General features: G+C 33.6%; 1 protein-coding gene across 2 annotated transcripts in view; it reads right to left on the bottom strand.

The window, feature by feature from the left end:
• Nucleotides 1–17,059, bottom strand: part of LOC139691931 (protein MTO1 homolog, mitochondrial) — a 36,036-nt gene that overhangs the window by 4,289 nt on the left and 14,688 nt on the right. For both annotated transcript variants that reach the window (XR_011701700.1, XM_071589883.1), the window contains exons 9-11: nt 14,968–15,139; nt 7,497–7,659; nt 2,853–3,092 (exon numbers count right to left, since the gene is read on the bottom strand). Coding sequence is in view for 1 of the 2 variants with exons in the window: in XM_071589883.1 (XP_071445984.1) it covers nt 2,853–3,092; nt 7,497–7,659; nt 14,968–15,139 (575 nt within the window). In the remaining variant the exon portion in view is untranslated. The remainder of the gene's footprint in view (nt 1–2,852; nt 3,093–7,496; nt 7,660–14,967; nt 15,140–17,059) is intronic.

Below are 17,059 nucleotides of genomic sequence, written 5' to 3'. Positions count from 1 at the left end.
TCATGCTATCAGCTATACCTATCCTATCCCTATTCCTTCATTGGTTACCTTTGAAGGCAGTCCAGAGTGAAATTGCCTTCACTCCGGATGTCTCCTAAAAATTTCTCCTACCCTACCATATCACTTCTGTTTCCCTTTTGGCCCATTTTAACTTTTCCATGTTCCATCAATCCCATATGTCAATTACTTCCAATCTATGCTTATCATCTTGCATCAATTATCATGTTTTCACACTGCACAAAATCATGCTTCATATAAAAGTTTTAACAAGTCTTTTCTTAACATCCTTACTCAACATCCCTGTCACAGATTCCCTTCTTCTTGTGGAAGTCACTTTGTCTAATACAATTCTTCTTAAGTTCCATGACTTAGCCCATTTTGATCCAAATCAATTCTGATATAGGTATATTGTTACACCTACTCTTGTTTATGGCCTCCTATATCAATGTTTAACTAATCTTTCTTGATAATCGCTTCCCTTTGTTTTGTTTACTTTAATTCTCATCTCGTACCTATGACATTAACTGTCCAATGTGCTCAGCAATGCTTACAACACCTATGCTGATTGGCTAACTAAAACTATATCACCTACAAACCTTACCAATTTTACCTGACTGACAATTATTCTTCAGTTCTTCCTAAGCCTCTTTTAATATTTCATCCACATATATGTTGAAAATCATGCATGATAATGGACACCACTTTCCTAAACACTGCCCATTCTGATGCACCACTCACATCTGAGCAGTTAGAGACATGTGCAGCTTGTGGATATGTTATCCCCTTTTCCACACTACTCCCATTTTCTGCAGTACATTGATTTATTCTACCCAATGCACTCTATCGAACACCTTTGAATCTATGACACATACAAATACATCCTGATTGTATTCAATGTTCCTCTCTATTAATGACCTGATTACTGCGAGGGTATCATGCGTGCCTCTCTCCTTCCCAAACCTGGATTAAACATCTCCAAATGAATCATTAGCACTCCTCTCATTGGTGATATAAGTACCACCTTAATAGAATATGAAATCAAACTCTGTTCTATATTCCTTACATGCTGCTATATTTATTTTTTTTTTGGAAGGGGTTTCACACTGATGAGACAAATTCCTTCATCCTCTGCAATAAATGTAATGAATTAGCCCATAAAAACTCCTTCCTTTCCTAAAACCTTGCGTAGTTCCACAAGAATGCTGTCTAACCTCACGGCCTTATTTTAATTCAGTTTCCTCAATACCCTTTCAATCTTGCCATCAAGTATTTCACATCCTTACACTTTTTAGAAGTACCATGCTAATATTGCCCTATTTGTTTCTCACTCAGGCTATTATTGAACTGTTTATAATTCTTTCTACCTACCTCTTGTGTTTACATTCTTCAATTTCCTTCTCTTGTCTATCATTATAATCTTCACATCTGTAATATATATTCTCCTGGTCCTTTTCTAATTTACTGTTCCTGCAGTTTTTTAATACAGTTTTTGATATCCCTTTTTTATATGTTCTCATTTTCCTTTAATTGTGCTCATCTCCCTCACTCATAATTTTCTCTATAGCCGGCTGGCATTCCTTTCCTATGATTCCAGTGTATGTTTCTACATTCCATTTCTTCATTCGTCTTCCCTGTTTTATCTTCTTGAATCTGTCTTTACATATCGCTATTTATAAATTACATTATGATCTTAATCCCCAATTGTTCCAGGAAAAGTTCAAATTAATTACGCTCTTCCCATATCTGTGCCTAACCATAACATAATCTGACATTATTCTGAATCCTTTACCTACCATGGTGCTTAAATGACATATTTGCTGTTATTAAACCCTGTCTCCTGCACAACTATAGCTTTCTCCCAACGAGAGCAATTATCATTGCTCCCGCTAGCACTTTTTTGGGATCATCAGAATGCTCAAACCTTTCCACTGTGCCATGGTTGCAGTCCACTGGAGGGATTATTTAGCAATGTATTAATATAACGTAGTATAAAATAGTCATCATTTTCCTCCACAAAATGGACTGTTAAATAATATAATCAATTCATAACCATTAAATTAAACATATTATAATGAAATTGAGCAAAAAATTAATTATATTCAAATAGGAAGAGCCACGTCAATAGGCAATAGATTTAGGTGAAACTTGGAAGTCATTATCACTGTGGTTCCCTAAACATACAAATGAAATTCTCTTTTTTCTTGTCAACCGACTGATGGAAAGACTGGGCTTTTGTTTCAGGGTCATATCCAAAGACCCATGACTCATCTCCAGTTATGACTCTTTTAGAAAACCTAAGTCATCGTTAGTGGCTTGGAGCAAGGTCTCTGCAACTGCAGCATGGAATTCTTGACATCGATGAAGTCAGAGAAAATGCGATGATGCAGTTGATGACCATTCCAAAAAAGTACTTTGCCAATAGTTTTGAAAAATAGAAGGGATAGCTGTGTGTGAGGTCTCAAGGGGAGTACTTTGAAGGAAGAGGACTAATACCTCATTGTTCTAGGTAGGCTATTTTTTTCAAAATATAGCACAGCTAGATCCTTTCAGGACAGACTTCATAAATTATGATAGATGAATTAGCTGTAGTGGCAATATAGCATTACAGCAGATTTTCGTCCACCATTATCAGCATCCATGGCTCAGATCCACTTGATGAAAAACAAGAGTCATTTTTGCTGATTTAGTAGTGAAGTCTCATTAATTTTAAAAATGGAATTATTTTAATTTTTCCTATCTGATGAATGATAAATACTTGCTTCACCTTTTTTTTACTTAATAAATAGCCAGTTATTCAAAGCCATTGGAGAGCTGCCAAATGTTTGCAAAAAAGTATAATAGTGTTTACTTACACTGAATAGTCTAAATTTTTTGGAATTATAAGGGCCTCATCCCTGAGGATTTCTTTTATCTCAACTTGTTGCTCTTTTAATGTTTTGGCATACACTGCTTCAGCCTTCAATCTGGTGTTAAGTGATGATATATTCACAGAACATCTCTCTTGCTTAAGATCCTTAAGTTCCTCTGGTAGCGCTGCAACTAGTTTTTCCACAGTGACTGAATTGTCCGGTATGGATAACATTTCCAGAGCACTGTAAGAAAAGCAAGCAGAAATTCCAGTTCTCAGCAAATTAGAGGTAACATAAAGTAAATAGCAACATTTTTCCATATTGCTATCAATACCAAGAAAACTAGCTACAGGTTAAAGAGGATGGTTAAAAAAACCCCAAAACCTTTCTCTTGACATTGAAAATATACCATAAGTACTGTAAAATTTAAAGAATACAGTTTTAGAATTTAATGTACCAACATATATAACTCTTAGTTGAAAGTGAATAGTCGAGGTAAGGGGCACTGAATTTTCTCATCAAATTCAAATATAAATTTCAGAATATCTATTAGCCCTAACAGTAGATGACAAGAACTAATGTACATTTAACAAAAAGATAAATGCACTACAGTGAATTATACCCACAAGGCTAGCATTTTTTAATGAATGAGTCAGGGCAACTCAAATAACATTATGGTATATGACATTGAGATTAATCACATTTAGAATGTTTGGCTTAACTATTCAAATTCTAGATTTTCAAAATATCTAGGCGGTAATTATTCCCCTTGATGAAACTAAAAAAAACTAAAAAAGCCTGACCTAGAGATCGTAGTAGAAGTTTGAAAAATCACTGTATTAGAAAGTATGCATTCTATAAAGCATACATTTCAAGTTTGAAGGCGCCACGTTGTTTCATATTTGTTAGGCAGCCATCAATAGCGAACTTTTTCAGTGAATTAGTGAAAATGGAGAAAACTGGTCATTGTTCTGTGATACAATACTTTTATTTGAAAGGCCTCAGCCCAACCAATTGCAACGTTTGAGGAAATAAATCAAGAAAAGCAGCCGTATTTGGCTAAGAAGAAAGTGTTTCATCAAGACAATGCAATGGCCAAAACACATGAATTAAAGTTTGAATTGCTACCTCTTGCACCCTATTTGCCAGATTTAGCCCCCTCGGATTATTTTCTGTTCGTAAACTTGAAAAAATCTCACAGCTTGCAATCTCAAGAAACTCGCAGCTCGGTGGTCAAAAATTTTCCAACCATGAAGAAGTGATGTCGGCAGTTAATAGCTGGGTTGAGGAACAAGACAGTTCTTACCATTAACAGGGTATCAAACTTATTGAACAACGCAGGGAAAAGTGTATAGTGCTGAAAGGATATTATGTTGAAAAAAATACATTTTTTTCCAAAATTTGGGTTTTTTCATTGGGTCAGGTACTTTTGGTACCCTCGTAAGAACTGAGTTTTAATTTAAAAAAAAACCATGATTTTTTAGAAGTAGGATTGTAACCACTACATGTTCATTATAAGATAAAACCAGTGCCAGTAAATTTTATTTCATTTGGCCAAAATCGGATAAGTTTTTACTTTACATGGGATTGCCATATTTGGCTTAGCAACTTTGCCATATCCTGGCCATTTTATAAACTCTTAAGTGTTCATTTTCACCAAATATTTTGTTGTTACATGAGCATTGCTAACAGTTTCTTCAAAGAAATGAAAAAAAAACAAAACTCTTCAATTATAATTCCTTGACTTTGTCACTTTCTTGTAAATTAAACTGACACTAATATTTGAGTTTGATGCAGGATTTATTGGCATGAGCATGGAGCCTGTCACGCCATACCTGAAGTCTCTCTGAACATTATCATTCATCTATTATCAATAACAGAGTTGCCAAATTTGGAGAGTTAAAGACTAAATGGTAAAGTTTACCTTATAACTGATTACATAATTTGGCTTTTGAATGGTTACATGTTAGCTATTTCTTTTGATTAAATTTTCATTTTTGTTCAAACGGTTTAAAATTCCCCAATCAACCTGCGAGTCCAAAAGAAACAGGAATTATCTCCAATCAATCCTTCATAATTTTATTCCTTTCCTGAAATCAGGTACAACACGAAAAATCATGTTTTGCATTTTTTTTTACATACAATGAGATCTTGCTAGTGACCTTCACATTCCACCATCTTTTTAACTTCCTAAAGTTAGAAAGCTTCATTTTTGTGCTTTGCTATTTTAGAGTTATGTCTTAGTCATAGTTTTTAATTAAAAAAATAAGTAAACAGTTTAAACAAAAATTACATAAAAATGAAATTTTAAGTATAGTTGCAATGCATGTAAAACAAAATTTAATGTGAAATTTTATGCATAAATGTAAACTGAGGGTATGTTGCCATCAGAAAAACTGACAACTTGTAACACTTTCCTACAAAAAAAATGTAACCAAATGTTCACTGGGATATATTTTCCACATTGTAGAATATCTTTCTTTGTGCAAGCATACTCTCATTCATGCTAATCTATTTACTCTCATTCATGCTAATCTATTTACTCTCATTAGTTAGTGTGGATTTTTATCATACTATTCCACACAAACAACCAGTGCTGTGATTCCAGTTAATAAATATGAAATTAATATACTGAAGGATGCATTCACATATTTTTTTGGATTAGCTGACATTAAAATGCTTGTCTGCATACATATACATCCACTAATTACACATCCTAAGAGTGAGAATGCTTTTCCTATTTGGATTGGGTTTCATGAATAATCCCTAACAATGCAAATTCACAAAACAGAATCAAAGGAAGCAGGCCATCTCCCTGGTCTGTATCAGGTACTTGTTCCTTCCCTCTGGTTTAAGTGCCAATATCATTACGAGACATGTTTTAATATTAAAAAAATCTATTAAAATATTAATTCTATAGACTATCCATGGATCACAAAGAGGTGACATGACTCTCCTAGACTTTACCAAAGCCTTCGACTCTATTGACAAAGATATTCTCTTAGCAAAACTTCAAGACCTGAATTTTTCTTCATTGTCTTTACTGTGGATACGCTCATACCTAATTAACCCATTTCAAAGAGTCATCCCACCTAATTCATCTTTTAACTGGCTTCAAATACACAGGGCTGTTCCACAAGGATCCATTCTTGGACCCTTGGTTTTTTCCCTGTACATAAACGATATTAAATCAATCAATCAAATTGCAATCATCACCTTTTTGCCGATGATTTACAAATATATCACCATTCCCGCCATCAAGACCTGCCTATCATTATTATAGAAATTAATTCAGATCTTGCTATTTTGTTGCTATGGGGAATAAAAAATTTATTGAAAATAAACCCAATCAAAAGTCAGTCCATTATAATCGGATACCATAAACTACATTCTAAAATAAGTATTAATAAACTACCACCGCTAAAATTATTGCTCCCCCCTCCTTAAAGATGCTTCTTGTGTCCTCTCTTCTCATACCCCACTTTGATTACTGTGATGTAGTATACCAAGACCTTTCAGGCGTATTGAAAACCAAACTCCAGAGGACCCATAATTCCTGTGTGTGGTTCATATGTGATCTTAGAAAATACGATCATATTTCCAACTCATTTAATAAAATATCCTGGTTAAAGCCAGAAGGCGGCAGGCATTTACATATTCTTTCACTTTTCTACAGAATACTTTCAAACCACACACCTAAATATCTATACAAAAATTTCTTCCTCATCAGCTCAATCCACCTACAGAAATACTAGGGGTAATAATAAACTTCTTGTCCAACACCATTGCATGGAGATCTATCACAAATATTTTCATGTTCAATCAGGTACTTAACTTAGCCAGCATATCTTCCCTCATTCCACTCAGCTGCTATACAGATCACTGTTTCTACTTTTTTTTTGTTTTGTCATCTCAAGCAGTAGGATTTTGCATCATTATTTTTAGTTAATGTTACGCTTCTCATTACTCCGCATGTGTTGTCAATATATTTAATTTCTCCATTTCCATTTCAGTAACTTAATAATATGTATACTATGTAAAAATGATTGTTACAATGCTTTTGTATCTTTCCTCTAATTAATAGGGTTTTTGCAGGTTTTTCACATCCCCTTTCTCTGCGTGGGTATTTTCCTGCGTGGGATTTTACTAGGTGAGCAATGCCATGCTCTCCCTACCTTTTCCCACAAACCTCATTCTTTGCTTAGACTTTCCTTATTTCATTGCTCTTTATCTTCACTATCATTTACTTTGATTAAGTGTGTATGTGTACGTGTATCCTTAATTTATACATGTGAATGTATGTACATATATATATATATATATATATATATATATATATATATATATATATATATATATACACACACACATATGTACAATATGTAATTGTACATGTATGTATGTGTGTGTGTATATATTTATGCTTTTTTTCTTTTCAATGTTCAAATCTGTGCTAAATGATTTTTTGCCAGGCTATATGTATTTATATGTACATATGAATGTAACTTTAAGTTTAATACCTAATATAATATGTATACGATGATGGGTTAAATAGAAGAAGGGTCAATTTCATCCAAATAAAGATCTATCCATCTATCTATTCTTCACTATAAATGATCTTTGAAAGCTGAATGAAGCGAGACTTACGTTTTGTTGAGTGAAGTTTTAGAAGGAGCTAAGCCTAAGCAGGAACGCCACCGAAAGGATGACATTTCAATTGATGATAAGAGATCTTTGGCCCTTGAAATCTCTTTTTCAACTCTGCATACATGATGATATCGATTTTCTGAAACACATCCCACCTGATATCCTTGAAAGTACAGAGAAAATGTTATTTGAAGAAATCATAGCATTAAGAGTCATAGGATATATTTATGGTATATGGTAACAGTCTTTAGCAAAATTATAGTCATTCGGAAACAATCTATATCATGGTGTATAAGAAAATACTTTTGAAAAGAATGAAAACTCTATCAATCAATTAGAACTAATATTCACTGTGTTTTCGTGCATATACATGTATGAATTGAGATATTTATGTTAAAAAAGGCCAGCATCAAACACTCCTGGGCTGAATATGCCAAATGAAACAACATCAAAAATATGATCATAGTAATTTGAACCATAGACAAAAAATCCTGCATGACCTACTATGCCATTTCTATTAAGAAAGCCTTCACTACAAATATGAGGAGAGAAACTTTGATATAGCTTCTGTCCATGCTTGCTTTTGATTATCTTACATGAAACTCTCAATCAGATGAACAACATTTAGCCAATTCAATAATTCTACTTTTGCCTGATGATTTCTGCAGAGATAATGTTGATAGTCATTTTTCAATCGGACAGGCACACACCAGCCAGTAACAGCCTACAACACTGTTGTTGCTGCAAATGGACATATTTTTAATTTCTGCCGACCAGAAAAGGAAAATTGGTGAGAAATTCTGCTAAGAGTGTCTACGCTCCAAATTGATTCCATCCATTAAATTATTAATGATAATTACGAGTATACCGTCCGTCAGATGGGACGTTAAGCTACAGACCCCTTGGTGCCTTTTGTTAAGAGTAGGCTAATTCCAACACTGGGTTTCTCTGCACCCTTCATCCTTTTCTCTCCATCTCTAATGAAGCAAATGACCTTAGGTGTCAGTCGCCTCCCCTAAAAACTACTACTACATAGTGACCCTTTTACTGGCTCCCATATTTTAACTATGAAGTCCTCAGTTACTGATTTGGCTATGAAATTAGATCATACATTCAACATTCGTTAATTCTACTGCTCCAATAAATGAATGAAAGATAAATCATCAGTTAAGCATTTTTGATTTTAGTAGTGCTTTAGGACTGGGCTTTTAGTAGTCATAAATGTAATGGCAAAGTACTGGCATCTTTTGAGATCACAAAGATTTTATCAGGTTCAAGTGAATCAGGTTTTCCACATAAAAGATATTTTTTATCTGAATTTTGTTGATGATTCCACATAAATTTTTCTCTTGATTGGGCCAATTTTAAGATAACTTAAAATTTCTCTCCTCTAGATGATAAGAGATGAACTACAGTTTGATTTTGGCAATTATTCTAAATCAGGATGTGATGGAGCAGTTCTTCCCAAAGGAACCTCGGGAAATTACTATGAATGAAATAAAATCAATATATAAAATAAGTAATAGACAAGAGGTTATTAACAGGTCTTCTAGTAAAGCATAGAAGAAGGGAAGGATCATGTGGATTGACATAAGTCACGGTTAATATAAAACACAATCAGGGTTCTCATTCTGCAGGGTATAGTTTACAAGCCCAAAGATTCTATGTACATTTACAAAAATATAATTTTTGAATTGTATTTCTTTAAGGAAGATATAAGAAATCATAGGTTTCATCTGACTTTGAAGTTCCTGCACTTCAATGACAATGATGTAAAAAGTGAACCGAATTCTGGACCTATGTATAAATAAAGCCTGTTCTGAGTTTGTTTAAATAAGTGGTAATCAACTTACAAGGGTGATCTGAAAAGACTTCAGCCTGATGATGAAAATGATAATTTGTTTTTCAAATAGTTGTATTTTTCAACATAATGACCTTAAGTATTAATACATTTTATCCAGGGAGGTTCCAGTCCTGCTATCTTGTCCATGCAGTGTTCTTCCAGAAGTGCTGGAAGAACAACTCGTGAGATGAGAAGCTGAAAAAAAGGTTGTGAATTGATGCTTCCATCTATGGAAAGGTAAACTTGGATAGAAGATTCAAATCCCAAAGTAAAGGGCTTGATTTGCAATGATATTAATCCAATTATGTGATCCTCATGTGAGCACATTAATAAGATGGTTATATAAACCTGAAAAATAATCTGCACAACAGATAGTGTCACTGGCATCACATTGAAAAGCAAGATGAATCATTGCAATTCATTCTCACACTCATGGATGATTTGCTAGATAAAGGCTATATGGTGTTCATGGAAAATACTATTCCTTTTCCAAGATTTTAAATCTTTTGACAGAGCATAAATTGGATGCAGTGGGAACTGTCGGTATAAATAAAGCTGAGCTTTCACAAATTATTTTTCATGTTCCTCATCGACCATCTCAAAAATAAATAACATAAACTGATAGTCTTTACCAGCTCTGTATCAATAGTACTCGATTACATTCAATTCAAATAAATATCTCCTTAGATTTATTTTTAATCAATCTGATGATGGGGTGCCTACACAGTGAAGGTATTTTATTTGTCACAGGCAAAGTTCATGCGATTTTGAACAAATTAAGTTTGAAAATAAAGATGCATAAAAACAGTAACAAACACCATTTATCTTAAACATTCCTCTTTGTGACCATGGAGACTATCCTTGACATTGATATTGCAAATACACACAACACGTTTTTATTTAAATTTTGAATGATTTTATTTTTGAAACATGATACCTAGTCAAGAAAAAAAAATTGGGTACAGATATGAAATTATCGCATTACTTTTTACCTGTTTATATTTGATTACCAATTATTCAAACGCATCGAAACACCAACTATATGTTATGCAACCGCATTGACGTATTGGTGCTTGCAGGTTGCGTGCAATCAAGGATACACGAACATTTAAAAAGAGTTGATTGCGTAAAAACCATTGGACTGATATTGACGAACTACATCATCAAGTGCACCTCATTTAAAATTTAGACTAGAATCCATATCTGAATATTCAGGAGGGGGAGAAAAACAAAATGATAGGGAATGGAGAGTGGGAGAGGTGGAAGGACGACATGGCAACAAGAGCAATACAATAACTTTAACCGCATATTTTTGATTTAATGAGAAAAATTGTAGATCAGAACTATATCAAGTAAAATTACAAACGTCTGACATAAAAAAATAATTATCGTTAGTATGAATGGAATGGTAAGATGAGAATTCTATTCTCCCATTCCATCTTTCGAACAGAAATAATTTTTCCATTGCAGGACATCCAACGTCTGACAGGAACATTGATAATGTTGGGCTCAAGAATTGACGAATTAAAACCCGATACAGCCCCCACAACTAATATCACCAATCAATAGTTTCAAAAAGTTATAAAGCTTACATAAAATATTTTTGAAATGCACTCAATTTTCCACTTAGTTCCCTGGAAAATGAAATATTTAACAACCTTCAACCAAAATGCGGTGAATTAAATGTATTGGCACCAATCAGGGATCAATATGTGATACCACTGTTTAGCTAACTTATGGTTAGAAATTTTAGAGATTATGTAAAGGCATCCAAAAATTTTGAACCTTAGAGAACCAATAACTTGCTAAAATCGTGCTTTGAACTTAATGATTTGATTTCCATGAAGAAAACTTATTTATCAGCCAATGATGATATTGTTGGCAGTATATGATAATATGTATTGTTGCTCGTACTGAGGCATCAGTAGTTTTGATGTCTTCATGAAAATCTCATACTGAACACTATTTCATTACTATTTAATGTTATCTGCTTCTTAACAGAATAGATATATGCAAGTAATTTATGCCCAGAAATAATACAGATTTGTCATTCGCCAGAGCATTTCATTTCCTATAATGTGTTTCAGTTTCAGGGTACATAAACACCAGGTACCAAAAATATTTAGATGCAAAGTACGAGGCATGCTTCTAAAGTAAGGACCGTTTGGTCACAGGAAAAAATATACTCATTTGAAACATTTTAATTGGCACTTTTAGTTAGCTACAAATCTACTTCACTTCTCTACATAATCGCCATTCACTTCTATGTATTTTTTGTACCGCTGAATCAGCTTCTTTTAAAACCCTCTGCATAGAAGCTTGCCGCAGGAGAGTTGAACCAATTGACAACGCTGTTCTTGAGTTCCTCTTTGGTTTCGAGATGTTGCCCACCGAGCCACTGTTTCAAGCGCAAGAAGAGGAAGTAGTCGCTAGGTGCAAGGTCAGGACTGTACAGTGGGTGGTCAAAGAGTTCCCAACAAAAATATTGATTTTTCTTATTGGTTTTCCGTGACAATATTGTAGACAGTAGGGCGTCCACGTTGAGGAAATTGTTCAGCCAGGCCATTAATTGTTAATCGACGATCACATTGCAGTTTTTGTTCTACTTGCAAAACAATTTCATCGGTCAGAATACTGGGCCTGCCACTTCACTCTTCGTCATGGACATTTCTCCATCCATTTTTAAAATCACGGCACCATTGTCTAACCTTTCCTTCACTCATAACTGTAAGTTCATAAACTAGGCATAACTCCTGATGAATTTCAGCAGCCGACAATTCTTTTGCATACAAGAATTGTATGACGAAACGCACTTCACAGCTGGCGGAATCAATGATTTTTGGAGACATTATTGTTTGCATGCATGGACAAGCAAACACTTCTGAAACAAAACAAATACTGCTATAGCTTCTCAATGAGTCAGTAGATGGTGTGCAGGAGTAAAACTGTGTTCTGAAGCGCCGATATTTAAGTATAAGCAAATGGCCCTAACTTTATGAATATGCCTCGTATCATTTATCATTCACAATTGCAGGAATAATTTAACATATATGTCATCAGGAATAGGGCAAATGATAGCTCCAGCTGTCATTTTTCTACTCACACAGCCATTTCACAGATCTCTTGATGTGGAACAATGGTGAATAGTGATCTTAAAGAATTGAAGAATTGTTAAGCTAATGTAGCAATAATCAGAAATGGGGAGAATATTATTGATAATTTAAAAATTCTTAACTTTTACAAAGCTGTTTTACCAATTTTGAAGAAGTGCGTGGTTTTGCTAGTAAAACAAGACAAAAAAAATCCATATTTTGATGTTAGCAGAAATATAATAGATGCAAGGTATCATTTTCCATGCACAATTGCAGGAATAATTTAAAATATATGTAATTAAGAATTGGGCAAATGATAGCTAAAGCTGTTGTTTTTCCACTAACACAGCCATTTCACCGGCCTATACCTATAACATTTCCAGTCGATTTAAAATTGTTTATCACTGTCCAATGCTAATACTAGGAGTATTTTCCAGCATATGAAAACAACGCTCCAAATTAATATTAGTAAAAATTTATAAAAGTTAGACACAAATTTCATCTTTTCATTTTATTAATTTATATGGTTTTCAAATGTGAACTATTTACTAATGTGAAGGTGTGGAGCAGTGTGGATGGCTGAAAAGAAGACTCTTGCTGTGTGCTAAGGGATGGCAAGAAAGGACTAATCAAATCACTGAGGAAAGGATTGGCCTACTATCATCACTATCCTTAAAAATGTTGTGCACACAATCCTACAAAAGCAAACACCTGAGCTGTCACACACACTGTCACTATCCTTGAAATACATAGTATGGAAAAAATGACACATGATACAGTAAGAAAGGTTATAATTTGTACCCTATGATCAGCTGTGTCCACATTGACATGTAAGAACAAATCTCTGTTTAATATTACAAAATATACAAATTTTTCTATAATACCTGAAGAATTTCCACTAATTACAGGCTGCCAGTGTGACAACTTACATTGACATGCTTAAGTTAATTTGCCACCATAACTTTCTTTGCAAAGGAAAAGTAAAAGATATTAAAGAAGCCATATTGAAAAAATGCACTATTAGTTCTATGGAAAACAACATTAAGCAATTGGTCATCTTTTCATTTTTATTTCAGCAGAATGAAACACTTTTTACATGATAGGACATGGTAAAGTAATTCTTTTGAACGGTTGTCCCGAAAGGTAAAAAAATATTCATTTTTTTAAACATGGTATCCTTATACAGGGTGTGGCAACATAACTTACTTTTTTAAAATGTAAAATGCTTTCAAAAAAGGAAGGTATGTTGCTGCATACTGTAAATAGGCAAAAGATTCATGTTCCCAAAATACAGCAGCTGTCTGCTGTATTATGGGAAACCATGCTGTCTTTTACTTTCTAAGTCACGAAGGTGTAGGCCGATGGGAATACATATGTCATTTTGCAGAATGGGCATGGCAGCAGCTCTGGCACAATTTTAAATGCTATCCATCTCAATTAAATTTTAAAAAAACTTTTACCGCACCATTTTCTTACATTTTTAGTATGCTAGAGCATTAATATTTAGATTATAAATGAGAGTCATCCTTCCTACTGAAAAAAAGACACTTTCAGGATATGTATGTCCTTAAAATAAAAGCTGCACTGATTTTGGTGGTTTGGTCAGTGGACATATTTGCCAAATCATAATCATTGTGGGGCATTCATTTTGTTTTACTAAATACTTTTGGCTGTTGGAGTTTGATTACTGACCATGCAATACAAAATTTGAACTACTAACTTCACAGCTTCAGCTTTGCAGTATTTTAATCAGCATATAAATGATATAAATACAAATTTCATATTTGAGATTATAACCGCAATTCCATTTCATATGTCAATTATATTTTCTATGAAATCGCACTGAAATTTTACTGTCGATATGAAATCCTTTGCAAGAAATCCAGATTTCTTGTTTATTCTAAACTTAAAAATATGGTAGTCTAACTTTGTTGGCTCCTTAAATTTTGAAATGACAAGAATGAACTGAAGTAAATATTCCAGATGGCTAGGAGATCTAAAAGTTTAATTAAGTTGGGTAATTTTAACATATATTTTGGAACAAATTTCTTTAAAATAATTGAGGACAAAAGGTATATCAACCCATCACTAACAAAATTTACCTAATTGTAAGAAAGGTGACACATATCATTTGATTCATCTTTACATTTACCTTTCCTCATTATATGCTATATGACTACTTCCAATCAGAGAAAAATGTGACATGTTACCATTCTTTGCGTCTTTCATGAACTTGATTGAACTTGATTTCATGAACATGAATCCTGAAGTTGATAGGGATTTCTTGATTCTATAGCCATTTTGCTATGTTTTCCTGAGGAAATTTTTGAAGTTAAATTAAAACATTTTTCATGAAATCCAAAGGCTCACTTCATCATATACCTTTGACTAGAAACACTTTGATTGAACAGCTTAAATTTCCTACTTCATTTCCCGTATTTAATTTACTTTTGTAACTCTTCAGAAAGCTTTTAACTGATTGCTAGAGGTTGTCAAAAAGCAATCTTTATGCATAAAAACTTTCATGCATGCTTACCTTTTGCTGTAAGCCGTAAATCAGCATTATCTGGCCTAAGGGTCAGTCTGAATTCAGCTCGACTGGTGAACATTCGGTATGGCTCTGATGTGCCCTGAGTAGTTAGATCATCCACAAGGACTCCAATATAACCCTCAGACCGACTTATTATCAACGGTGGTCGTTCAAGTGCCTACTTTGAAAAAAAAAGTTCCATTTAGCTACAGAAACAACTCTAAAACTATTTTCCAAATGTAAAAGAAAACAGGGATGGACACAGGATGACTTAAGGATTCAGATTGTTGGTTTTCCCATCTTTTTCTTTTCCAAAGAGTTTCCTCTTGCTTAATCAGTATTCTTCCAATGAATTATGATAAAACAGGTAATTGATGTAAGAATACAAAATGCTCAGTTTCTCAACAACTTAGAACTGTTCTTTTCTATACATATTCATGTGAAACAAGTTTTAATGAAAAAATCACAAGAGTACTCCGCATGGTAAACATACATCAGATTATAAAATATTTAAAATGTTTGATACTGTTGATTTGAGCTGGCAGGGTCTTTCTGAGATGTTCACTGATCAATTTTGTTTAAAATGATTGTTTTACAGAACTGGAAAATTACATATGAAAACAGTGCTAAAACCGGCTTCATATTTTTAATAAATAAATGCAGTCAAAACTTATCTTTAGCTATGAAATCAAGTCAAGAAAAGGTTTCACCTATCATAAAATATTATAGCTGCATGGGTGGGCCTAAACATTGAAGAGTTGTATTCTATATATCTTCCTATAGTGTGGCCAAGTCCCATTATTCCAATTGGCTTCATGGAGTCATACTTTACCATTAATATGTTTAGAACAGAAATAGACTGCTTGGTGGAAACTGACAAATCTTTTTTGAAGTGCCCAACATAGTTATTTATGGAAAAAATATTTTTTAAATAATTTCAGTGGTTTCAGTGTGACTGAAACTACTAAAAATGAGAAAATCACTGTTCAACTATCAATTTTGCAAGTGTTCTATATTTCAGAACCCATTTAACCAGTTCGGTAACAAAGCCACTTTTTATTGTAAGAGTACAGTTGAATTCTGAACTAACAAGTACAGCAAAAATGAGAAATACACACTGAACTGTTTATTCCCCTTAAGTTTGTAAAGATGATCTCAATAACCTTTTTGTAAACACTATCTACATACCAATTTTTTTAAATGTATCTTCGCCAGTAAAATGATAAAATTTCATATCATATACAATATAACTTTACTTAGCAAATCAAAGGTCTTTTATTGCATGAACAGCATGTTTCACTGGTAAACGGAGGAAAAATCTTGGTTGCTGATGTAGCAATAGCCTTGAATTTTGTATTATTATCTTTCACCAACATAAATCACTCAGTTATCACATGAGGGTTCAACTTATTTTTTGTCATCCAATTGTAAGCTATGGTTCCAACTATATTTTATCTACCCTCATTTTTCACTCTTAATCAGATTGTCTCTTCAATATCTTGAGCACTCATAGGCAACAGTCACATTGATTTCAACCTCAAGCAGAATTTTCTTATAAAAATTATTAGCAGTGAGCCATTAATTTTTTGTTATACATTCAACTCTTGAGATGGATTTCATACTTTAAAACATTGAAATTTAATGGCCATAATATCTCAACGGTTTCAAATTCATAGTTGGCTAAAAATCATAACGGGCAGCTCATTACTCATTGTTACCTACTTGCTGTCATATATAGCTTAATGATATTTGAGGACAGTGCCCTTTATATAATTACTTATTACAAGGATACATATAGAACTATTTCAAGTGCCAAATCCTTGCTGTAAACAAGTTTTCATGCTCCCTCCTCCAATAAGAACCTGCAGTGGCATTCCAGATTCATTAGTGGAGATTTCAGTGACTCAGATGACATCCAATTGTGGTCTAGCATGCTCTACCTCCCTCCTTGGCAGTCACTAAATCAAGAAGGGCCTTGCCTTCTGGCTCTCACTCTACCCTGGTATGTGCGGTGGTATATCTTATCTTATATAAAGACTGAAGGTTTTCTTGTTATGTATCGAGTACTAGTAGTGGTTGTTGTTCCGTTTAATTTTGA

Source organism: Hetaerina americana, unplaced genomic scaffold, assembly GCF_022747635.1.
Source record: "Hetaerina americana unplaced genomic scaffold, ioHetAmer1.1.p SCAF_4, whole genome shotgun sequence".
Taxonomy (NCBI): Eukaryota; Metazoa; Arthropoda; class Insecta; order Odonata; family Calopterygidae; genus Hetaerina; species Hetaerina americana.
Note: the sequence above shows the minus strand (reverse complement) of the source record. Positions and strands in the feature narration are given on the sequence as shown.